At 38.0% G+C, this 25,070-nt stretch overlaps 1 protein-coding gene across 1 annotated transcript in view; it reads left to right on the top strand.

Annotated features, from left to right (window-relative positions):
* Positions 1 to 2,586: 2,586 nt before the first annotated feature.
* Positions 2,587 to 25,070, top strand: part of mapk13 (mitogen-activated protein kinase 13) — a 29,868-nt gene continuing 7,384 nt past the window's right edge. Inside the window, exons 1-9 of the mRNA XM_057860270.1 lie at positions 2,587 to 2,771; positions 6,689 to 6,818; positions 13,007 to 13,065; positions 15,337 to 15,442; positions 15,858 to 15,887; positions 19,539 to 19,586; positions 20,104 to 20,218; positions 20,738 to 20,809; positions 21,561 to 21,640. Coding sequence (XP_057716253.1) covers positions 2,659 to 2,771; positions 6,689 to 6,818; positions 13,007 to 13,065; positions 15,337 to 15,442; positions 15,858 to 15,887; positions 19,539 to 19,586; positions 20,104 to 20,218; positions 20,738 to 20,809; positions 21,561 to 21,640 — 753 coding nt within the window. The 5' untranslated portion in view covers positions 2,587 to 2,658. The remainder of the gene's footprint in view (positions 2,772 to 6,688; positions 6,819 to 13,006; positions 13,066 to 15,336; positions 15,443 to 15,857; positions 15,888 to 19,538; positions 19,587 to 20,103; positions 20,219 to 20,737; positions 20,810 to 21,560; positions 21,641 to 25,070) is intronic.

The following is a 25,070-nucleotide window of genomic DNA, read 5'->3' as shown; positions in this document are numbered from 1 at the left end:
GTTTTTTTACACCGTTGTGTAAATCTGCCTCGGTAGCAATGCTCGCCTACTACGACTCACCTACCTGTTGTGTTCCTAGGTAAACCTGCTGACAACACATCCCAATTGGTCACCATCTCTCTTCTTGGATCATTTGACAAAGAAAATTTGTTCAATGGAGTGGTTCCATTTGTCCTGTATCGGACTCAAACAAGCCCCTGCAGCAGACGCCATCTGGGTCTGCCCTTCTTGTCGATAAACTGCGGGCTTTTAACTTGTGAAAATGCAAGAACTTTAATGCACATATTTATTCTGCCTGGCTATTTAACTAAGGCCAGTGAAGTGTTTTTTTTTAACCACTTTGACAAAGACACGTTTTATTGTAATGTTGAATTTACATATTCTATTATTATTTTTAATTTATAATATTCTTGTTTGCACTAATGTAGACTTTAGACTGTCAATTCAAATAGTGTTGGAAAAGTTGCAATACCTAAAATAGAAATGCAAGAACTGTAAAGGACATACATATATCCTTTATTTACCTAAGGCCACTGGATGTTTTTTAATTGCTTTGAAAAATGCAGGTTTTGTTGTGATCTTGTATTTATATAGTATATAGCTTTTTATAATGTATTATATTATGTATTATAATATTTGCTGCCCCCTGCCAGAGTGTGGGTCATTTTGTACTAAAAGGATTTTAAATTGTCAGTTCAAATACTGTGTTGGAGACTAGTACTTGCAATACTTAACATGGAAATGCAAGAACTTTAAAGCACATATTTTTCTGTCTGGCAATTTACCCAAGGCCAGTAAATAGTGTTTTAAACTGCTTTGACAAAGACACGTTTATTGTAATCTTGTATTTGTGTATTACTTTATTATATAATATTTGCTGTCCCCGTCAGAGGGTGGGGCTTGTTTGCACTAATTTAAAGATTTTAAACTGTCAATTCAAATATCGTATTGGTGAAATTGCATTACTTGAAATAAATCTATTGCAACTTACCAGTCCCAGTTCTTGTCTACAACACTGTCCAAAAATTGTCAATGCATATTCCAAATAGAATAACAAAATTAAGTCACCTGACTTTGTAATTATTACACCTGTTTATTATGAAGACCTGAAGTAAACAACAAGCAGTTACAGTTTGTCAAGAAGTTGTTCAAGTCATGTTTTGGTATTCATATTTTATTGACTTTTCACAACAACACTTGGGCTCGTGTTTGTAAGAGCACAGCAAACAGAAGTTTCAGCGTGCACGCTTCGCCTTTCCAACCTCTCATACCGCTCCGATGTGGTGCGCTTGACCTCAGAATAACCCAAGAAGAGATATGGTGACCAATCGGGATGTGTTGTCAGCATTTCATATGCAGGGTTTCCTAGGAACACAACAGGTAGGTGAGGAGGAGTAGTAGGTTAGCATTGCTACTGAGGCAGATTTACACAATCGTAAAAAAAAAACAAAAAACAAAAAAAACGTATTGAAACCAAAACGGATAAATCGTTCAACTTAAAAGAGTAGAGATGACGGGAACACACTGTTAGGGCTCCTTGATTGCAGGCTGGAGACCAGACGGGCGAAGACGCCGACAGCTGCAAGCCATCGAAATCAGCCGCCTTTATAAGCCAGCTCGTCGTTGCCGCTCGTCGCCAGACCAAACTTTCAGTAATCCCGTCAGTGAAGTCCAGCATTCAGGTATTTACCACATTAATTCTTACCCGGCTAATCAGACCTCTTGTTCCGTCCCAGGATTCCCCGTGCCTGCTCCCAGTATTGTACGACGCCTGATTGATCTCCTTTCGACACCTGCCAGCTACACACCAAGTGCACGTGCGGTGCTGCGACGTGCGTTCAAATAAACTTTTGAAAATCACCACAGCCACCCTTTTCTGCTTTGGGGTCCACTTCCCAGCGCTCCCTAACACACACTCTCATTCCAGCAGAAATATGATCAAGAGAAATGCTTTTCCGACAAACCGCTGCGCCCCAGCCATCTGTCGTGCCTTCGTGATCTGATATTTGGTCCTCCATGCAGGAAAACGGTGAAAAGTGAGTCCAGTTTTCCTTGCCCTTTTTTTTGTCGTAGGAGAAGCTGTTGCACCCGGTAACACAACAATACACACCCATAATTTCTTTCTAATACACCGAAGGAATTAGTTTAGCACTACCACACGTTACAATCCCCGTTGAGTTTGGCGGACCGGAAGTAATGCATATTATCAGCATGGAGGCACGTCCAAACAATGACGTAGTACGTCCCATTCCCTATAGCGTTTGGATGATTTGTATAAAATCCATGGCAGCCAATCAGAAGGTTGCATGTATCTTTTTGTGTTAATCTGATATTTTCTGCTGATGCGAGCATTATTATGAGGGGGAAATGTTGAAAAGGAATCTTTTTGAGTGAAGTGATTTTTCTTTTCCAATTTTTTTGTTTGTTTGTTTGTTTGTTTGTTTGAAGCATTTTTTTTTTTTTGGATTGAATAATAAAGACAGAAATGTCCTAGCCAAAATGTGAAGCAGCTTTTATTTGTTAAACTGCTCGAACCGGAAATTGTGTTGAGTGTGCACTATCTCAGACTTGACCAATGTTTTGGCTTTACCTTTCGCAAGTGGCAGGCGTTCGGAAGACGGGAGAAGTTGTCGCTCCAGCCTCCGCCTTCTCTTCGTCATGGAGGCTCGGGCGAGCTTCTGCCGCGAGGAAATTAACAGCACCGTGTGGGAGGTTCCGGAGAAGTATGCCCATCTCAAGCAGATCGGAACCGGGGCGTACGGCTCTGTTTGGTGAGTCGTTTGTCATTCTCACCATGGGTACTATTGTGTGAATGGGGCGAGGAGCTAAAGGTTAGCTAAGCTGTGTGCGCGCGCGCACGCGCACGCAGGTACACACAACACCAACACAGTAGTTGTGGGCCTGGATGGACCGGATTCAAAAGACGAAAAGGCCTCAGCTGCACTACAGTTTATATGATGTATAGATATACAGTATGTAATGTATTATTAATGACAAGCATTCCCACTAATTTTGCTTTGCATTAGAAAAGGACGCGTTTTAGTTGAGGGGTGGTATTAGGTATTTTTCCTGCTCAATGAGACAAGTTAATGTGATGGACAGAAAAGCAATAATCTTTTTTTTTTTTTTTGTAAAATCATAGCATATACTCAACAGACCAATCAGTTTTCTGATGACTTGTCCATTGCTCTCAGGCAGTCTAGCAAATATAATTTCATGTGATGAGGAGATTGCTTACAGCCTTTAATACATTTATTACAATGTAGGATTTTCAGGCCTGATACCTATTATTAGTAGTTAGAGGGGCTTATAACCGATTTTTGGAGCCGATATTCATTTGTAGTAAAAAGTTTTTAAAATTGCCGTAAAAAATGAATAATGCGAACACTGAACTTCATTGAAATGCCGAAAGCATGTTTATTGAACCACACTAATAGAAAATAATAGCTCCAGAAGTGCCTGAATTTCCTAGACTCAGAAACATCTCTTATAAAGCTGAATAAAAGGTTAAATAAATAGCTCTTTGAAAAATTTCCACAGAAAATACAATACAACAAACACAAATACAGGGAGTTCTCAGGCTCAGCAACACCTCTTGTAAAGTTAAATAAAAACTTAGAAAATATCTCCCTGAACTGAAATAATTTAACATTGTTGTAACTTCAAACAAAAAAAATTGCAGGATTTTTCAGGCTCAGCATTATCTCTTGTAAATGCAAATTAAAAACTTGCTTTTAGAGATACAAGTCAAAGTATACAAAGTTAAATAAAATTTGCACAGAAATGTGTCAAATCAATCATTAGTTACCATTTAACTAATCAGAGGACGGGGTGAATACTAGTGCAGGAGAGAGAGATGCGCAGCTGCTTCTGAGCCGAAATAACCCAGTTTTATATTGACTCTCATAGTCAACATGGATTGAACGTCTAGCGCCGTCAATGGTAGCCAGTGAGTTAAAGGTAATTCCATGAGTTTATGAGAAAAATTAGTCACAATGGCGTACCGCACGCAGGCTATTTTTAGACCGTGACGTCGCATCGTAAAGCGGAAGTAAAGCCGAAGTGGGACATTATAGACCCGCCCTCACATAGACCCAACGTAAAAAGTGCTACTTTTCTCCGGTAATCTTTCAAAAATGAACATGCCGATCACGCATTGCTTTTTTGGAACTTGTAGAAACGACTCTAGACATTACGACACATGAAGATGTTTTCTTCATACGTTTCCGGAAACCAAAAACTCGAGAGGAAAAAATGTGAAGACCGAATCAACTTGCGCGGACTTTAACACCAGCTCGGTGAATCCATTCACGTTTCATATACTGTAAACATTATTTTGGGTTGGCATGGTCTTTCAGAGGACAAAGAGGTAAGCCATTTTTATATTTTTAACATATTTTTTTAGCGTAACGTTGTGCCGTACTGCTTCTGTCTGACAATGAATGACCTGAAAAGAATTACAATGGTATCTGACTGCCACTGTTACTGTTTCTGTTATATACATATATATATATATATATATATATATATATATATATATAAACAACGTTAGTAAGGGGGAAGTGTAAATAAATTATAGGATTAAGATGTGTTATCAATGAAAAAATTAAAAGTGTTCGTTGGCTGTCACTGAGTAGCATTTGCGATCGCTACACAAAGCTAACTAAATTACCCCCAAGAACGGTAAGAGACGCAGGACAACCAGAGGATATATAAGAAAGACAGGGCTGATGGTAAAGGATAGCTTGTTGAAACAGGAGAATGTCATTGTCAGTCGCGTCGATAAAAAAGCTAAAGCTATGCTTAGGTCGGCTCGTCTTTTTCAGCCTTCGACACTAAAGCCATCTCTTTAACTGAACATTTTTATGTTCTTCCACATCTTTGGCAGTGAATTTGGCACCAGGCACATCATTTTCGGAGAGAATTGGTAGGTTTAGCTCTGTAAACATCTCCTTCGTACACGATTTCCATTCATTTCCTATTAGGGACAAACGGTGTCTTGTCCTTACTTAGCAACAGTAGCTAATGTCATGAATATTAATGAGCGGAAGTGACATGTTGCTTGCGGTACGCCATTGGGGCTAAACAGTATTGGAAAAAACTGACATTGGGACTTTTTGGGGGTTTGGTATATATTGCAATAGAAGGATTTTTAGCAGATGATTTGAAAAGCTGTTTGGAAGACTGGTTGACTCACTATGACCATATTGCATTCATATAATACCGTTTAATCAAGGCTAAAGGGGTTCATCTGTGAATGATGAAGATTGCTGAATGTAAAACGGATCCAGGAGGCCATGTCTCTGCATACTTGCTGTTTTTATGAGGCAAAACAACAGTTTACATCAGGGGTCCCCAAACTACGGCCCGCCTCCACATTTGGTCCGGCACAATACCAGAGAGCATTTTGAATATTTTTTTTTTCTCAATAGTGTTATTTATTTCCTGGCCTTTTCTGTGAAGAACTCAGAGTTATTTGGTTATTATCTATTTAATTATTATATTATATTATATTATATTATATTATATTATATATTTTTTTTTATTTACTTTTGTTCCGTGAAGAATCCAGAAAGGGTTATTTGATTGTGGCTTTCTGAAAAACAATAAATTTTTACATTTAGGCACTCCTGCAATCGATACACTTTTTCTGTTACAAACTGACCACGGCCCCTCATCAGAGAAGGGAAAAGTTATGTGGCCCTCACAGGAAAAGGTTTGGGGACCCCTGGTTTACATGTTCAAAAAAAAAAATGCACCTCCTGCGATGAGATTATTGCGTATGTGCACATTGCAATTGCAATGTTCAAATGATATATTTAATGTGCATGCCTAGTCACAATCTTTATAAACTAGAGTTACTAGACAAAAATACAAATTACCATGAGGATAAGTAATATTTGCAATTGACCAAATAACATTTGAGACGCATGGTTCATTTAATGACTACACTGTAACAGAGGTGTTTTTTTTTTTCATAATGAGTGCAAACTGTACTGTCCTGCAGCAATTTCTACATGTGTCTCTCTCTTGCAAATGTGTTAGTGGGTGGCCCTCCAAATAGCCCAGCAAGCTTTCACTCCCACAAACTAGTGCCCTCCAGATCACTGCAAACATTAACAGGTTTTTGGCTCTGTGGAGCACATACTGTAAAGGCAGTCAAACTCTCACTCTCCCATTCATACATCTATGCAATTTAGTTAAACAAACATGTTTTTGTTGACAATGCGCCGACTATTTAGAATGTTTGACCATTCAAATATGTATTTGTATCATTCAAAGAAAAAAGCCTCCAAATAATCTTAACATTCATTAATTCTTATAGTGTTTGCCATGATTAAGGTCACAGTTTCGCTGGAGCCTAACCTAGCTGACTGTGGGCGAGAGGCAGGGTACACATTGAAGTGGTTGCCAGCCAAATCACAGAGCATATTCGCACCAATGACCAATACGTGTGAAGCACTGTACTCAATAACCAAATGTGTGTTTTGGGAGATGGAATTCCCAGAGACTCATCTGCTGCAGAACATACAAACTGTACATATTGTAGCCTACTGTGTACAGTATAGTACTGTAAAGCTCCAAAGCCAGGATTGAACTTGAGAATTTCAGGGCACTGTAAAATGCAGACATGAGTAAACGTCATGCATCTAATTTCCAGTATGTATTGTTCCATTATCTACCACAGCTCAGCAACAAATGAGAAGACTAAGGAGAGAGTGGCCATCAAGAAGCTGCACAGGCCCTTTCAATCAGAGATCTTTGCTAAAAGGGCTTACCGGGAACTGCGGTTGCTCAAACACATGAAGCATGAAAACGTGAGTAGAAAGTAACCAGCACACTTTATATGCAATATGCAACATTTCTTCAATCCTTAAATAAAGTCGAAAACTTATTGTAAGTTTCTACAATTGGAGCCTGCGTATAGACAATTCCTCTTGTCTGTCAGAACATTAAACAATACAGACACATTCTCCCAAAGCAATTCACAGTTTAACTTTACATTATTGGTGTTTATTGTTTAATAACCTTTTGATGTAATGTTGTCAGATTTTCAAGACAATTTGCCTTGAAAATGCCCAAAATGTCTATTTGCAAGATATTTTTTATTTGTCCTTTTTGCCTACCCCTGCAAACAGACAGTTTCTTATTCACATGTGACTAGGCCTGTCGCCATAACAAATTTTAGTAGGCGATAAATGATCTCATAAATTTTTGCGATATTATTGCCCCCCACGCCCCTAATTTTTTAAAACCAATTTACAATAACACAGTGAGAATACAGTGTATATTAATAGATCAAGTAAACTCATTTAAACGCAATAAATATTTACTCTTAAATTCAAAAATACTTTTTAAGAAATCACAACCAAAAACAATAGATCATGCCTCTTTTAAGTAAAAGACAACAATATTAATACCGCACAGAAACACAGAATAAATGAAATGTCTTTTTCAAGAAAGAATAAAATTGCACTTCAATAACTTAAGCATTTAGGCACAGAGGTATAAAGTTGTAGTAACACGAACAATTGCACTTCAACAACAACAGAGAAAAATAGAGTAATTAAGTAGCAGTAACAAAAAATTGGCTTCAATAAGTATCAAACAACATTAAAGAGAGGTAAAAGGTCTCATTTCTTCAGCAATGTAGCGGACTACACTTTCTGTGAGGGAACACCACTTTGCGCGGTCTCATTTGTATTTCACACATCAAGCGAACACCTCTGTAATTGTCGATTGAGGTGACGAGGAAGGCTCCGCGTGTTACGATGCAGTTTGCTTCCTAAGCAGTGAAAACTATAGAGGGTGATGGTTTTCAAATGAGCATTTAGATTTGTTGTGTTGGCCCTTTTTGTTGAAAGAACCTCCAAACAAATTTTGCAGACTGGTTCATCCTTTTTGGTTTCCTCGCCATTTTCCTTTGGTTTAAAATCAAAATATTCCCACACCGGTGCTGTGGTGTTTGGCTTGAAAATTAGGATTTTCCCTCCCTCCCTCTGCTCGCTCATTGCTGTGCTCCCGGCCCCGCCTCCCTCCATTGAATGATGGTCACTAAAACTCAAATGTATAAAACGGACATACCCAGAAATCAATAAAACAGTGAATCCTCGTCACAGCATATTGCGTAGCTGGTAACAAGGAAGCCAAACTTTTACCAGCATGTCTGCTGCGCATCTGCGGGGAGACTTACCGCCTTCATTTTTATTTACTGTGCAATAAATAGAATTATTGCACATCGCGACAGGCTTACATGTGACTGAATGGATCAAGTTTGAATATTCAATGCTGACATTTAAACTCTTCACTGTGACTGGCCGTTGGTGAGTGGGTGTGTCAGTGGACAAGTGTTTATATTAAGATCTTGCATGGCCATGTAAGTGTGTAGGGAATGCAAAGTGGGCACGGACTTGCATAATAAGGCGCGGAAAACCGTTACCGATTTCAAATCTGTTTGTTTTACAAACCACATAGATGACAAACTTCAAAGAAGTCACAAATTCATTTTGACTGATCTTATTCGTGTAAGGTCACATTTTAAGGTACACGCTAGTGGAAGTCAACAGTAATCAATTAATTGCTTAGTTAAAAGAAAAGTGTTATAAATATGCTTGCTCAATTTGAATTAATGAAAAATTTGTCAACTAGGAGAAGCATCTTTCTTGTTAGCGGGGATTTTGCTACAGTGAAAGAGCCGGCCGGCGGCAAACAGTGGCCCTGAGAAGCTCGCAGGCGAAAGTACTGCTCATGCAGTACTTTGTCATTAAATGCATACTGTTGGCTACAATTTGTTTGAAATTTACTGGAACTTTGGCACGATTGTAGCCGAACGTATGCAACTATCGTTGGCCGGCACCAAGATAAGAACGAGCGATGCTGCTTAAGGCCGGCCGTATGCTATGTCGTGCATTATTACACAGAGCTTGAGAATGAGAATGAGAATGCTTTATTTTGGACATGAGAAAATAAAAGTAATAAACAAAACAAAAAAAATAGACAAACCAATTATAATACTTGAGATAACAGCAACAATATTTAAGATAATAATAAATATTAGAATTTATTCATTGTGTCCAAAAAGGAGTAGGATGAAGCATTTGCTTATTAAAACCTACCCCCCTTTTCTATTCCTCAATAATATCAGTCCGCCTTATTTAATTAGGCCTCATATCAACAAAGAAATAATGCAACCATATACATAAGATGCAAGACAAAAATAAAATGAAATAAAAAGTACCAGCCAATAACAGATATGTGAAAACACCCTATATTAAAACCCTTCCTCTTCCCTATACCCTGTGAATACCATGTGTTTGTACCACTTCCTAAACTGGGTCATGCTTGGACATTGCTTGAGCCCCTCATCTAACTTATTCCACAACCTTACTTCACGAACAGAAACACAAAAGCTTTTTAATGTAGTCCATACTCTCTGATGCTGTAAGTGAAGCACCCCTCTCAAACTGTAATGACCTTCTCTGTATGAAAACAACTTCTGTATATTGCCAGGAAGTAACATGTGGATAACCTCATACATGAGCTGAGCTGTTTGAAAATGAACCAAGTCCGTGAGTTTTAAAGTTCTGGATTTTAAAAATAATATATTAGTATGATCCCTATAACCAGCATTATGTATTATTCTTATGGCTCTTTTTTGCAAAATGGATAGTGAATTTATTGTACATTTATAAGTATTACCCCAGACCTCTGCACAGTAGTGTTAATATGGCAGGATTAAAGAGCAGTAAAGAGCAGAGGAGTAATTTATTATCAAGAATGTGTTTTGCTTTATTCAGAACTGAAATGCTTCTTGCTAATTTACTTTGCATATGTTTTATATGAGCTTTCCAATTAACTTTGTCATCAATTACAACGCCAAGAAACTTATTTTCATGGACCCTTTCAATATTCACCCCGTCTATCTGTATCTGTACTTGACTATATTTATTGTGGCTGCTAAATAACATAAATTTAGTTTTACTTAAGTTTAATGATAATTTGTTTCTATCAAACCATGCTTTCAGTTTACAAATCTCATCAGAAACCCTCCCCAGGAGTTCATGTAAACCCCCCCCCCCCAGAGCAAAAGATACTAGTGTCATCTGCAAATAAAACTAATTTTAGTTTGCTTGAAACTTTGTATAAGTCATTTATGTAAAGAATAAACAGTTTTGGACCTAACACTGAACCCTGAGGGATGCCACAAGCAATGTCCAAGCATGATGATGCATAGTCACCCAACTTCACAAATTGTTTTCTGTTACTTAAATAACTCTTCACCCAGTGTAGTACCACCCCCTTGATCTCATAATTTTCGAGTTTATTAATTAAAATGTCATGGTTAATAGTGTCAAATGCTTTCTGTAGATCTATGAATATTCCAACTGAATGTAATTTGTGGTCAAGAGCGTTAGTGATCTCCTCAACTGATTCTATTAAGGCTAGTGATGTTGAACTGTTTGCCCTAAATCTATGCTGACCGTCAAAAAGTAAATTATATTTACTGATGAAATTATCTAATCTTTTGCTGAATAATTTTTCCAGAATTTTGGAAAATTGTGGAAGTAGAGAAACAGGCCTGTAATTTGTGAAGTGGTGTCTATTCCTAGTCTTGTATAATGGCACTACTTTAGCTATTTTCATTTTGTTTGGAAATGTACCCGTTTGAAATTATACGTTACAGATTTATGTTAGTGGTTTTGAAATCCCCTCAATGACCTTTTTCACAACTGTCATGTCAATGTCATTTAAGTCAGTGGATGTTTTGCATTTACAATTATTTACAGTATTGATTATTTCTTCTTCTACAACTGCTGTAAGGAACATTGAGCTGGGATTCTTTTTGATGAGGTTGTCATTCCACTCATCAGAAAAACTTACATTTGGAAAAAATTTTTTGCCAGATTATGTCCAATATGTACAAAGAACGTGTTGAAGCTGCTAACAATGTCATCCATATTATTATTCTTCATATCATTATCCACAAAGCTTCATTATATAAAACACATATGAACCTGATGGTAAATGTCTTTTGGTGACAGAGGTTGTAATTTTTTCGCTGCTGCCCCTGGAAATAATCCTGGAAATTCAGCGGACCCTTGGTAGAACTGGAGCTGACCACAATGCTGCATGGTTGCTCGCGACAGGCCGTTTGTCTCACCTAGACAAAGGCCAAACACCATAACACATTAACACAAATCCAATACATAATATATTTGAATGTCCTGTGGCTGTTGCATTTTAACACAGCTTGATGGCAAAGTAAATGAGAAAGCTGCACTTGTGTCCGGGCGAAAGCAGCCACTGACTGTGCACTTAGCCTTATAAAGTGGGCGGGCCAGAAAGCAAGAGTTCTGGGTGATGTCACCTGACTCTCCTGAAAAAATCCTGGCAGCCAAGCAGACATAAGAATTTCTTACTATAACGATCGAATCAGCACTCAATTGTTCTCGGCCTAATCACACATTTTCAGTACTTATCTTTAAACATTTCATATACAGTGGGGCAAATAAGTATTTAGTCAACCACTAATTGTGCAAGTTCTCCCACTTGGAAATATTAGAGAGGCCTGTAATTGTCAACACGGGTAAACCTCAACCATGAGAGACAGAATGTGAAAAAAAAAAAAGAAAATCACAATGTTTGATTTTTAAAGAATTTATTTGCAGATCATTGTGGGAAATAAGTATTTGGTCTCTACCAAAAGTTCATCTCAATACTTTGTTATGTACCCTTTGTTGGCAATAACGGAGGCCAAACGTTTTCTGTAACTCTTCACAAGCTTTTCACACACTGTTGCTGGTATTTTGGCCCATTCCTTCATCCAGATCTCCTCTAGAGCAGTGATGTTTTGGGGCTGTCTACTATCAGTAACACAATGCGCCGCCAGGGACTCAAATCCTGCACTGCCAGACATGTCCCCCTGCTGAAGAAAGTACATGTCCAGGCCCACCTGCAGTTCACTAGAGAGCATTTGGATGATCCAAAAGAGGACTGGGAGAATGTGTTATGGTCAGATGAAACCAAAATAGAACTTTTTGGTAGAAACACAGGTTCTCTTGTTTGGAGGAAAAATAATACTGAATTGCACCATACCCACTGTGAAGCATGGGAGTGGAAACATCATGCTTTGGGGCTGTTTTTCTGCAAAGGGACCAGGATGACTGATCTGTGTAAAGGAAAGAACGAATGGGGCCATGTATCGAGAGATTTTGAGTGAAAATCTCTTTGAAGATGAGGCGTGCCTGGGTCTTTCAGCATGACAATGATCCCAAACACACAGCCAGGGCAACAAAGGAGTGCCTTCGTAAGAAGCATTTCAAGGTCCTGGAGTGGCCTAGCCAGTCTCCAGGTCTCAACCTCATAGAAAATCTGCGGAGGGAGTTCAAAGTTCGTGTTGCCTAACGACAGCCCCAAAACATCACTGCTCTAGAGGAGATCTGCATGGAGGAATGGGCCAAAATAACAAACAAACAACAGTGTGTGAAAAGCTTGTGAAGAGTGACAGAAAACAAAGGGTACATAACAAAGTATTGAGATGAACTTTTGGTCTTGACTGAATACTTATTTTCCACCATGATTTGCAAATAAATTATTTAAAAATCAAACAATTTGATTTTCTGTTTTTTTTCCACATTCTGTTTCTCATGGTTGAGGTTTAACCGTGTTGACAATTACAGGCCTCTTTAATATTTTGAAGTGGGAGAATTTGCACAATTAGTGGTTGACTAAATACTTATTTGCCCCACTGTATTTACTGTTTAGAAACAAATCATCAAAATTACTGGAGTGTCCCTTTAAGTTTGTTGTAGTATTGGATTTTTTTTTTTTTTTTTATCACTATGTTGTGATGTTAATGTCTGCTTCAAAAATATGTAGTGTGACAAACTATGATCTAATAATTAATTAAACAAAAAGGAAATGTGACAAGTTGTAGCCAATTGGGTCAATGTGCAAAGCAGGCACCTGTTCTCCCAGTCTCACTTTGCTCATCATTTTCCCATAGGTAATAGGACTTCTTGATGTTTTTACACCTGTTTCAAGCCTTGATGACTTCCAGGACTTGTGAGTATTTTAAAGCTCCTGTACCCACAATTGGACATTTCTAATTCGGACAGAGAAACGCCATCAATTAATTAAATGTTTATTGTTAATTGGTGTGATCTGGAACTGGAAATTGTTCATTGTCAATTCATTGTCTGCCACTGACAAGGATGGACATCCAATTTATTAAAACTGGGAGGCTGGCTGTGAATGGTCATGTTTCGGTGCCATTGACGGCACTAGACATCCAATCCATTTTGACTGCGAGGCCCGGCAGAGATTACTGAGGATTGTTTTTGTGGGGAAACTATAGGGTGGAAAAATACTGATCTGAAAAATAAACATCTGTAATGTAATGTGTTGTGTAGTTTTGTTTTCGTTAGAATCGAGCCTATAAACTACACTCACCGGTCACTTTAGTAGGTACATCTGTCCAACTGCTCGTTAACACTTAATTTCTAATCAGCCAATCACATGGCGGCAACTCAGTGCATTTAGGCATGTAGACATGGTTTAAGACAATCTCCTGCAGTTCAAACCGAGCAGCAGTATGGGGAAGAAAGGTGATTTGAGTGACTTTGAACGTGGCATGGTTGTTGGTGCCAGAAGGACTGGTCTGAGTATTTCAGAAACTGCTGATCTACTGGAATTTTCACGCACAACCATCTATAGGGTTTACAGAGAATGGTCCGAAAAAGAAAAAATATCCAGTGAGCGGCAGTTCTGTGGGCGGAAATGCCTTGTTGATGCCAGAGGTCAGGTTCGAGCTGATAGAGAGGCAACTGTGACTCAAATAACCACCCGTTACAACCAAGGTAGGCAGAAGAGTATCTCTGAACACACAGTACGTCGAACTTTGAGGCAGATGGGCTACAGCAGCAGAAGACCACGCCGGGTGCCACTCCTTTCAGCTAAGAACAGGAAACTGAGGCTACAATTTGCACAAGCTCATCGAAAGTGGACAATAGAAGATTGGAAAAACGTTGCCTGGTCTGATGTGTCTCGATTTCTGCTGCGACATTCGGATGACAGGGTCAGAATTTGGCGTCAACAACATGAAAGCATGGATCCATCCTGCCTTGTATCAACGGTTCAGGCTGGTGGTGGTGGTGTAATGGTGTGGGGAATATTTTCTTGGCACTCTTTGGGCCCCTTGGTACCAATTGAGCATCTTTGGAACGCCACAGCCTACCTGAGTATTGTTGCTGATGTCCATCCCTTTATGACCACAATGTATCCAACTTCTGATGGCTACTTTCAGCAGGATAATGCACCATGTCATAAAGCTGGAATCATCTCAGACTGGTTTCTTGAACATGACAATGAGTTCACTGTACTCAAATGGCCTCCACAGTCACCAGATCTCAATCCAATAGAGCATCTTTGGGATGTGGTGGAACGGGAGAGTCGCATCATGAATGTGCAGCTGACAAATCTGCACCAACTGTGTGATGCCATCATGTCAATATGGACCAAACTCTCTAAGAAATGCTTCCAGCACCTTGTTGAATCTATACCACGAAGAATTGAGGCAGTTCTGAAGGCAAAAGGGGTCCAACCCGTTACTAGCATGGTGTACCTAATAAAGTGGTCGGTGAGTGTATAATCGAAAAAGGTATCGTTCAGGACCGGTATCTGAAGTTATCAGTAAAGAAAATACATATATATCACCAAAAATTTTCTATTTTTATTCGGTCTGGTTACTACCGATTTCGTCAGAACCGGTATCCAGTTGACACCATGTTTCTATACTCAACCCTAGGCATAACCAAGAGTAACAATTCTCCAAGTTTTAGAAGACCGAAGCAGCCGAATTTAAAGCCTCACCATATTTGGTAGATCAGCCACTCCTTTTAAGTATGACAATTTTTCTTCTCATCATCTACCTTGCAAATTTGAGTTAAGTTCAATTTTGCAGTTGCCTTTTATGACCTGTAACCTTTGATCTCATTAGCCAAAAATTTCTTTAGCTCCTCCATTTCATATTACAATTATATCCTGCAAGTTTGATAACAGTCCGATTATCCGTTCTTAAATTATCTTGTATGCAAATACGGATTTACGGAACTGAATACACAACCTCTACCCACTGTAGGTTTCACAGACTGGCAGAGGTAATTACATTACATAAAACACTTTATCCCCTTAGTGAAAGCATGCAAATGTGCAAACTGCGATGGTCTTGAACAACTTCATGATTGTGTGGATAAGTAATTCAGCAGTACTGTGGATAGGCTGAGGCAGGCAGATCTATGTAAGGTACCTAAAAATGGTATTTTTTCCTTTTTTCAGCTACCTGGTGATGCCTTACATGTTTACTGACTTGTCAAAGGTGCGAGGTCATCTCTCCGAAGACAAAGTCCAGTTTCTTGTCTACCAAATGCTCTGTGGACTCAGGGTAAAATTGGGACCCTTTATTGTGATAAAACCAACTTATGGTTAGGGAACAATGCTATGTATACTGACAAGGGTATGTAGTAAAAATGACCTAGCATACCAGACTATGTGAGGTGATTAAACTGTTTGGGTTCTTCCAGTTTACTAGGGTAAGATAATAAAAACAATATCCATGATTTTTAAAAAAAGAAATGAAAATATGATGGTTTAAGTTGATTTGAGGCATAATCACTTTACTTTGTGAATTTTGTTTTGTTTCTCTATATTTCAAATTAAACAAATACTGTTTTAGTGTGTTGCATGTATTAAATAGTAACTTAATTAAGTTTCATCAAGTTTTAAAATGCTCTAAATCACAAACATTCTACCCACATATCATGAATATGTGCTGCGTTGTGTTGTCTACCTCTCTGCAGTACATTCACAAGGCTGGAATCATTCACAGAGTAAGTACAAGTTAAAATGTTAGGATTGTTGTCTGGTATTGGTGTATTGGTTTTGGTTGAAACTAATTGGGAACTTTACTGTAAAGTGCTTTGTCTTCCTCGTTTTTCTGACTCATACATGCACGGCTAAATTGCAAACACAAATGAGAAAGTTGTTTCAATTCATTGTTATTGAGTCAGATCAAACTCCACCTGCACTGACAGGTAGGATGAGCTAACTCTGACTGCATGTCTGGAGTTGTCAGGCCACACCTTTCAGCTCAACTTTTAGCACATTTGAGTGCATGTGTGGAGCATACATTGTACAAAAAATTGGATGTGGCCTTGTGAGTTACGGGAAAAGTAATTTGGTTACCATGAGGTCACTTAGTTTACCGTATTTTTTGGAGTACAAGTCACACCTAAGTATAAGTCGCACCAGCCATAAAATGCCCAACGAAGAGAAAAAACCCCCATATACAAGTCGCACCGGAGTATAAGTCGCATTTTTGGGGGAAATTTACTGGGTAAAATCCAACACATAGAACAGACATGTCATCTTGAAAGGCAATTTAATATAAAAATACAATAGAGAACAACATTCTGAATAAGTGTACAGTGCATGAACAACGAAATGCAAATATCTCACCAGGACGCGACGGCTCGGTCCTGGCTATTCAGCGGGCTAAACTCCCAAATGACGATGCTGGATGTCCGTATAATTTGCTGAATCAATTTCGTCCTCGATACTGAATCAGTTTCGTCCTCGATACCAAACAGGTTCGCATCGACGTAAATAAATGATAATTAGGTGCTTTTACAGCAATGACATGACACAAACGGTTAGCGTGCATTCGCTAGCATTAGCACATCGTTCAAACAACCACACAACTGGCTCTAAGTGTCCAATCGCGGGTGGAAAACACACAACAACAACAGAAAAGATGATTCACAGAGGCGTTGCCTCTGTATAGATATTTTACAAGCATAAATAACAAACGTAGGTTCGCAGCAGAGTTTCTCTCTCGCTAACTCGCCCACTCAGTCAGAGCTACGTAGTTGTCGGTCTTCTTCTGGCGTGTGAGCGCTCATCTTCATGTAAGCAAGTGCAAGTGCGCCCCCACGTGGGCGTGAAAGCGTCACAAACTAAAAGCATGCATTTCAATATAAAAAAGTCAATAATACAATTGAACACACATTGCCAAAGGCAGAACGCGAACGTGGCCATAGCTATTAAGTTATTAAGATAACTATAGCATAAAGAACATGCTAACAAGTTTACCAAACCATCAGTGTCACTCCAAAACACCAAAATAACATGTGAAATGATATAATAATGTGTTAATAATTTCACACATAAGTAGCTCCTGAATATAAGTCGCACCCCCAGCCAAACTATGAAAAAAACTGCGACTTATAGTCCGAAAAATACGGTATTGTAAATCAGATTTTTAGTTTGCGTAACACTTTACAATAAGGGTCCCTTAATTAACATTAGTTAATGCTTTTTAAGACAATAACTAATGTTTAAGTAATATGACAATAATTCATATAATCCCTTATACTTATAATCCACTCATGTGCGACACTTTACAATAAGGGTCCAAAAAACATTCAGTAATGGTTAATTAAGGTTAAGCAATACTTATGAGGTACGTTCACGTGAAAGAATACTATGCTTAAGGTTAAATTATAATATTTAATACATTACTTAGCATTAATTCACATATACATTAGTGCATTTATAATGGTTATAATATATACTAATAACATATATAATACATTACTTAAAATTAATTCACATATACAGTAGTGCATTTATAAATGGTTATTAATGTGTACTGGTACTAGTAAGTGATTAGGTTATTTTATAATGAGAAACATTGCTCTGTGAGTTCTTGGGTGCTGCTAACCTAACCTTAAGTATGTTCATATTTCACGTGAACGTACCTCATAAGTATTACTTAACCTTAATTAACCATTACTGAATGTTTTTTGGACCCTGATTGTAAAGTGTAGCACATGAGTTCCTTAACCAAGAAATTATAGGCCTATATATTTTTAATTTTACCAAACCCCTAGTTACTGTCTGGTTATGCATGAACTTATGCATTAATGAATGCTTTATCTCATGGTAATATATTAATAAATATTAAATAAGCAATGATATTATTGTAATCTTACCTAAACATTAGTTATTTTCTAAAAATGCATTAACTAATGTTAATTAAGGGACCCTTATCTTAAAGTGTTACCTTAGTTTGTCTTATTGAAGGGAAAAACCAAAATATATTGAGGATTTCTCTGCAATGAATACTGGAGCTGTTGTCAACTTGTCATGTTGTTATACTTTAGACGAGTGATGGTGAGATGAGGCTTCAAACCATTTCGGCCAATTGGTTCGAAATAGGGTTAATTTCTTGAAGCTTCATGTGCCCACAAAACCAAATATATTTAAAAATAAGTTGGGGGTTTTTAACAAAACCGCTCGTTGTTTCTCGCGCTTTCTCCCTCTCACAGGCGCATCCTCGCCAAACTATTTAGAAACTCAGGCTATCAAAACTCTCTAACCTCTCAACTGACTTGTCTTTCGAAAAAAAAAACACATTTTGGATGCAACGTCTGAAGGGTTTATAGTGCTGTAAAACGGTGCATTGGTTATAAACCATTTCTTGAATCGGTCACGTGGTGAAGCGAGGCTTCGGACGTCAATTAAGGTTCTGATTTTTTCCCTGATCTTAATTTTTTTTTAAAATTTGAATTTAAAAAAAAATCAAGCCCTCTAGGGTTGAACTTCTATTGCCGTGAATGGCAACCTCTGTGTTTGCAAGCGTGTGTACTATTTAGGGTGACAATTTATAATGCACAGTGTTTACAGTTATTTCATATTATGTAATTTGAAACGATTCCACCTTTCTGAGTTCAGCTCCACCCAAGTACAATTTAATTGAAGCGATTTAGCTTCTCTCTGTGAACCTGAATATCTGGTGTAGCACCTAAGGGCAGTAGCAGCAGTAGATAGGCACTCTACTGGAGGCTATTTGCACTTTTAAAAAATAGTTTTGAATGCAGGCAGAACCTAAAATGAACTTTAAATGTGCACAAGATGCCTTCAAGAGCAAACATAGATGACAATATCCAATCTTTGGGCTTTGTTCATGTTGACATACCATAAAATAAAAGTCTTTATTGTACTAGTACATAACTGTACAATAAATTATATGTACTAGTACTTAAATGTTGTCTAAGGACAATAGCCATAAAGAAAGCCAAGTTTTAGTTGAGCTTTATACCATCATGTCATCGCTCCATAGTTATGTTACTTATTGTTAGCGCATACAGGAAATCCGCTATTCTGCCGTCCGGCTTTGGTTACATGACGCTCCAGATATAGTGGCTTCATATAGCTGTAATTTGATTAAAACCTCTGCCCCTCTCTGACTAACTCAGCTCTGCTGCCGTCAATCTAGTCCCATGAAATGCAAACAACTACAAATAGTATAAAACGCATCAGAGTTGTATGGATAACAATGGAAATGCAAGTGATAAGACAATATTTGTCTACTTTGTTCCTCATATCAAAGTAAGCAGTAAAGATAATTGTAAACATCACATTATGATTAATATCAGTGTGCAATACATCAACGTCACTCATCTCATCCTCTATTACAGGATCTCAAACCTGGAAATTTGGCTGTAAACCAAGACTGTGAATTAAAGGTTTGTATATAAGATGATTACAACTTTACTAACAATCATCATGTTCGGGTAGATTATAATGTAAACAAAACATTTAGTAAATATACTAATAATTACAGAAACATTGAAAGGTTCTGCTTTTTGCGTAGTGAAGTTAATGTAGAGAATTTGTGTGATAATTTTAGTATACAGACAAATGTGTACAACGTCTTATCAGTGTGGCTTTATGTGTATTTTGCTAAATTTATCTTAATACAGATGGTGCAATATCAATAAATTGAACAAACACAATTGATTTTACATTTAATAACAAGAGGGAAGCTTTTATTAAATCATCAAGCAAACCAAATGTTATCGAATTTGTGAACAAACATTAGTGTCCAAAGATCCTTTAAAAGCTTTTACAGCTTTATGTCAGCACTAATCTAGTAGTGTCTGTATACAGTATATTATTGTCAGTTAGATATATTCTTAAAACTACTTTTTCATGCTTGTTTTTCTTGTTAAAAAGTTTTTTATTTCATTTCCAACATTGCAGATTTTAGACTTCGGGCTAGCTCGCAGTACCGACGCTGAGATGACAGGCTATGTGGTTACCCGTTGGTACCGGGCGCCTGAGGTCATTCTGAACTGGATGCACTACACACAGACCGGTAAGAAAACCGTAGCTTTTAACATTCTCACCTCTGTCCAAGCTATTGTCTGTGTGCTCTGGTAGGCTTGTCTTTGATTTTTGAGTTTATGACATGCAAACATTGTGGCCATGACTTTGGTGTTGTATTATTGGTCTTTTTGTCATTTCTATCACACGAGTGAGGGAACATTCAAGGCGTCAGTGTCACTCTAACAATGAAGATGTCTCCCTTTAATCTGTCAGTGTTGGAAACAGATGGTCTTGGTCGCAGACTGTTGACATTGATGATGCCGAGACTCTGTCACAGCGCTGCTAATTGCAATTACAGGACTTTCTTAAAGATTTATGCCTCTTCTGGCAATATCTATTTCTACTAACACTTCATTGTCATTTTGTTGCATTGTGAAATCCCTCTCACCATTGAAAACCTGAATTTTGCTTGGAGACGCTTTTCAACATTTTGGGAGCAGAGTGAATGATGAAGTGTTGTCACAGATATAGCTGTCCTTACATGCACTTGTGTTTTTTTTTTTTCTAGTGGACATTTGGTCTGTAGGCTGCATCATGGCTGAAATGATCAACGGAAAAACCCTTTTCAAAGGCAAAGACTGTATCCTTTTGTGGGGGTTGATATTAGTGTGGAACAGGAAATGAGAGCTTGGCGGGACTGACTCCTTAAACAAGGTTAGCTTCCCAGCGCTGTATTCTACTAAATTATTTTAATCATTGAGAGTGTACCAAATTTGTTAAGTATTACTGTGTTATTTTCGTGATTTAACATGATTTTAGAGTGCTGTTGTACAGATGTGAGTGTGCAACTGATATATTGTAATGTGATATTAAAGGTAATACATGGTGGTATTACATAATTCCTGGAAACTAATATTTTAAACAGTTTGCTGCTGTCACAGTTATTGTAATCCGTTAATCTGACAGTCGGAAGTTGGCATGCTTCTGTACTTCAAAGGCGGAGGTTTTGCGTCCATAGAATCAATAAAATTGATGCAAAGTCAGATTGGAACCTGACTGAAACGAACAAAGGAATGATCTCCCATTGCAAATCAGAAAAGCAACCTCATTCTCTATTTTAAAAACCCACCACAAAAAACTTTTTTTTGTTTACACTCCTGCTGAATCTTTTTTTACTTTTTCATTCATTGCTATTTTTCCTGTTCGAACTTTGTTGATGTTTATTTGGCAGTGTAATATTGCATTACATTGAAGTTGTATTTTTGTACAGTACTTAGTTGCAGCTGTGGTTGTTCCTAAAGCGCTGTATAAATATAGTTAAGTTGAGAGATGTATATATCTGGTGCTTAGACACCTTCCTCCACCAGACCAAAACTTGACTCTAAACCCAGACATGGATCAGCTGACGCAAATCATGAAAGTAACCGGAGTGCCTGGACCAGAGTTTATACAGAAGCTGGACAGCCAAGAGGTACAACTAGTTACAAAGAAAATTTGTAAAAAGAGACATGGTGAAATGTAAATCTTTAGTGAACTACAGTGATCCCTTGTTTTTCGCGGTAAATGGGGACCAGAACCTGCTGCGATAAGTGGAAAAATCACGAAGCAGCAAAAAAATGTTTTTTTTTTTTTTTTTTTTTGCATGTCCAATGTATTTATTCAGATTTTGCATTGGAAAGAGATACATATAAGACAATTTCTTTTCCAAAGTATAATTAAATATACTATGTACTGTATATATATAGATTTTAAACAATGTTTTTTTAAGAACTTCAAATGTAATAATTATGATAAGTTTAAAACATAAACGTTACTGTCCCACCAAATTATTTTAAAAAAGAAAAAAAATGTATAAAAATGCTTGGCTTTATTAAATGCTTCATTGAGTGAGTCTACTTAAATCCACTCTTAGCTGCTCACTTACACACAATGAGTTGCCACAGCAACTGTTAAACGATGATTGGAGCATGCGGCGCCTCTGAAGTTTGTGACTCTGGCAAGATCAAACACATCCATCTGTCAATCATCGTTAACTTTAATATGGAACTCCAGTGCACTGCCTGCCTGACGAACAAAGAGCAGGGAGCGGGAGGGAGGGAGGGAGGGAGGGAGTGAGAGTGTGACTACGCGATCGGCTTGGGAAAGCTCATTTGTATTATTTTTTTTCTAAAAAAAATCCGCAATGGACTGAGGGCGTGAAGTTTGACGCGGGAAGTAGCGAGGGATCACTACTATTTTTTTAACTTTCACCCTACTGTTATGAAACAGTGGTGTTAATTAACAGTATAAGCAACCCCCAACAAGTTTCCTAGCCAAAGTACTGTATTTACAACTGGAATAGACAACGTTACAAAGTGAAACAAGCACTAGGTCAGCTGTGGAAAAAGCATGTGAAAATCAAAAGAAGGCACAGTGTAGGCAGAGCTTATCATTAGCTAACAGTGTGATACAAGATTAGCTTCAGAAAATGTTAAATTGTTGCCATGAGAGAATGGGTGGAGGGCATTTGTGTTTGGCGATATAATGCACCACCCTGCAAAATTATTTCACAAGTGTATTTTGTTGAGGAGTTGGTTGGTGGGAAAAGCTGTGATCCTGCACTCGGAGAGAATTTTCGACCTAGAAGATATTCAAATATTTCTTTTTCACTGATTCATCATGAACAGGCATGATAACACTGGTCTTCAAGCCAAATGCTTTCTGGATAAGAGCCCTGGGACTTAACTAAATCAATTAAGTAAATTGGCTATAGTTTTTGAGATACAGTATCTGGCCGAAATGTTAAAATCCAAGCAATTTAGGTGAAAATGGGTATTAATTGAAATGGTTATTTCTGGGTAAATGTATATACTTAAAAAAGTCTCTCACATTTCAGAATATAATCATGTAGGAAACCGTTTTTACAATATGCTGTTTTCAATGTATTTAAAAAATCCTGGTATTACGGAAGTGGACAAAATACATTAATGTAGTCACATTTCATAAGCGGTGGCACACACTGATAAATCCATCTCATGTCAAATGTAGCAACTTGTAAAACTGCTATTATATAATTACAGCAATGTATCTTCGGGGCCGTTTACATGGTGACCCTCCGAGAAGACAAAAAATTTCATTTTTGCATTTATATGGTTCCGTCTCCAGTCGAACAATGTCGCAATTCCACATGAAAACGATGTAGTATTCATGCCAGGCCCTAGGGGCCAGTGCAGATGTACAAGGCGACAGTGAATGATGCACTTTGACCTCCTCAGCCCTGAAGACAACATGCCCGCCCACTCCAAGCAAAGGCATTTTCTTTTGTTTCTAAAAGGCACAAAAATGGAAACATTCAACATATTTAAATTAAAAATATTATTAAACAGTAAATTAAAGCCGACGTTCTGCTATATTTGCTGTTTTTAATTGTTCAGTAGCACGTCTGCGCATGCCCAATGTGACGTGTACGAGTAATGACGTTATCGGCGCGGTCCCGTGCCGGGGGAGCTTTTGATATGCATGCGGAGCACGCCCCCCTCAAGCCCCAGCAATCGAATTCTTCCACTTTGGAGGCAGGATTCCAAGGTTTGCCTTCCATCTTCGCCGACACCATAGGAACGCGAAGCCACTCCGCAACACAGTCATTGCGTGTTCGTGTCGCAGAGTCGCCATTAGGGGTGTAATGGTACACAAAAATCTCAGTTCGGTAGATACCTCGGTTTTGAGGTCACGGTTCGTCTAATTTTCGGTACAGTAAGAAAACAAAATGCAAAATATAAATGTGCTAGTTGTTTATTGCACACCTTTGTGCTTTCAACAATAGGAACATTAGCCTATACAAAGCTAGAATTCTGCTCAAAAAGTAGCGGGTATTTAAAGATAATCCAACAACAATTTGCCTTTCAGACCCCGCGTATTGGTCAGCTTTCTTTCTGAAAGAAAGAAAGAAAGAAAGAAAGAAAGAAAGAAAGAAAGAAAGAAAGAAAGAAAGAAAGAAAGAAAGAAAGAAAGAAAGAAAGAAAGAAAGAAAGAAAGAAAGAAAGAAAGAAAGAAAGAAAGAAAGAAAGAAAGAAAGAAAGAAAGAAAGAAAGAAAGAAAGAAAAGAGAAAAGCAATCCCAATGACAAAGATTTTAGCATGTATTTTACAAATGAAATGCCTCAATGAATCATTTGTTTTTCTTATGAACGGTTTTCAAAAGCTTTATTGGTGGATTTTCTCAAGTTAAAGCGCCACACAGAAATTAATAAATTTAATTGTGTAAGCAGGATCTGTGTATTATTCTTATTATTTAATTACAGGTGTTTTAGCTCATGTCAATGTATTTTATTTAAATTGGCTATTATTTATTTTATGTGTTTGTATTTTACAAATGTGATGTAGTATTCATTTATATTGTATATTTTATGTTGTATAACTTTAGTTCCTATGTGAATATTAGTTCCTACTTGTTTTGTTGTGGTAGGAGGGTTTTGTATTGAACACGGGGCCATGTTGGTTATTATTATAGCAGAGAAGACAGCAGTAAATCAACAAAGACAAGTCAACTGTGCCCCGATCTACCACTCAAGAGATCTGATGGACTCAAAAAGTGGGTTACGATTGCATATTAGTTTGAAAATCGACCGGATCCACCGTATTTTTACACGAGTGACTTCCGGTCTGCCCGATCCTTGCTACCGGTAGTAGTATTGACGCAGGAGGGTCGCCTCTCGCCTCAAATAATAAACTCCGCCGTTCTTTTCGCGTGCGTCGTGTTGAGCCGTTTCTGGGACGCGTCTAACACGTGGCCGCACTGCGACTGGTGTGCTTTGGCTGATTGACTTTAACGCCCGCGTTTCACTGCTGTCTCGCGTCAGCCATGCTGTCGCGCCGTTGACGTTTCTGGGTTATACTGTCCTACCATTTTGGTCCTCATTTTAG

The sequence above is a fragment of the Corythoichthys intestinalis genome, chromosome 2, assembly GCF_030265065.1.
Source record: "Corythoichthys intestinalis isolate RoL2023-P3 chromosome 2, ASM3026506v1, whole genome shotgun sequence".
Lineage (NCBI taxonomy): Eukaryota > Metazoa > Chordata > Actinopteri > Syngnathiformes > Syngnathidae > Corythoichthys > Corythoichthys intestinalis.
The sequence above is the reverse complement of the archived record's forward strand: the minus strand, read 5'-3'. Positions and strand labels throughout refer to the sequence as shown.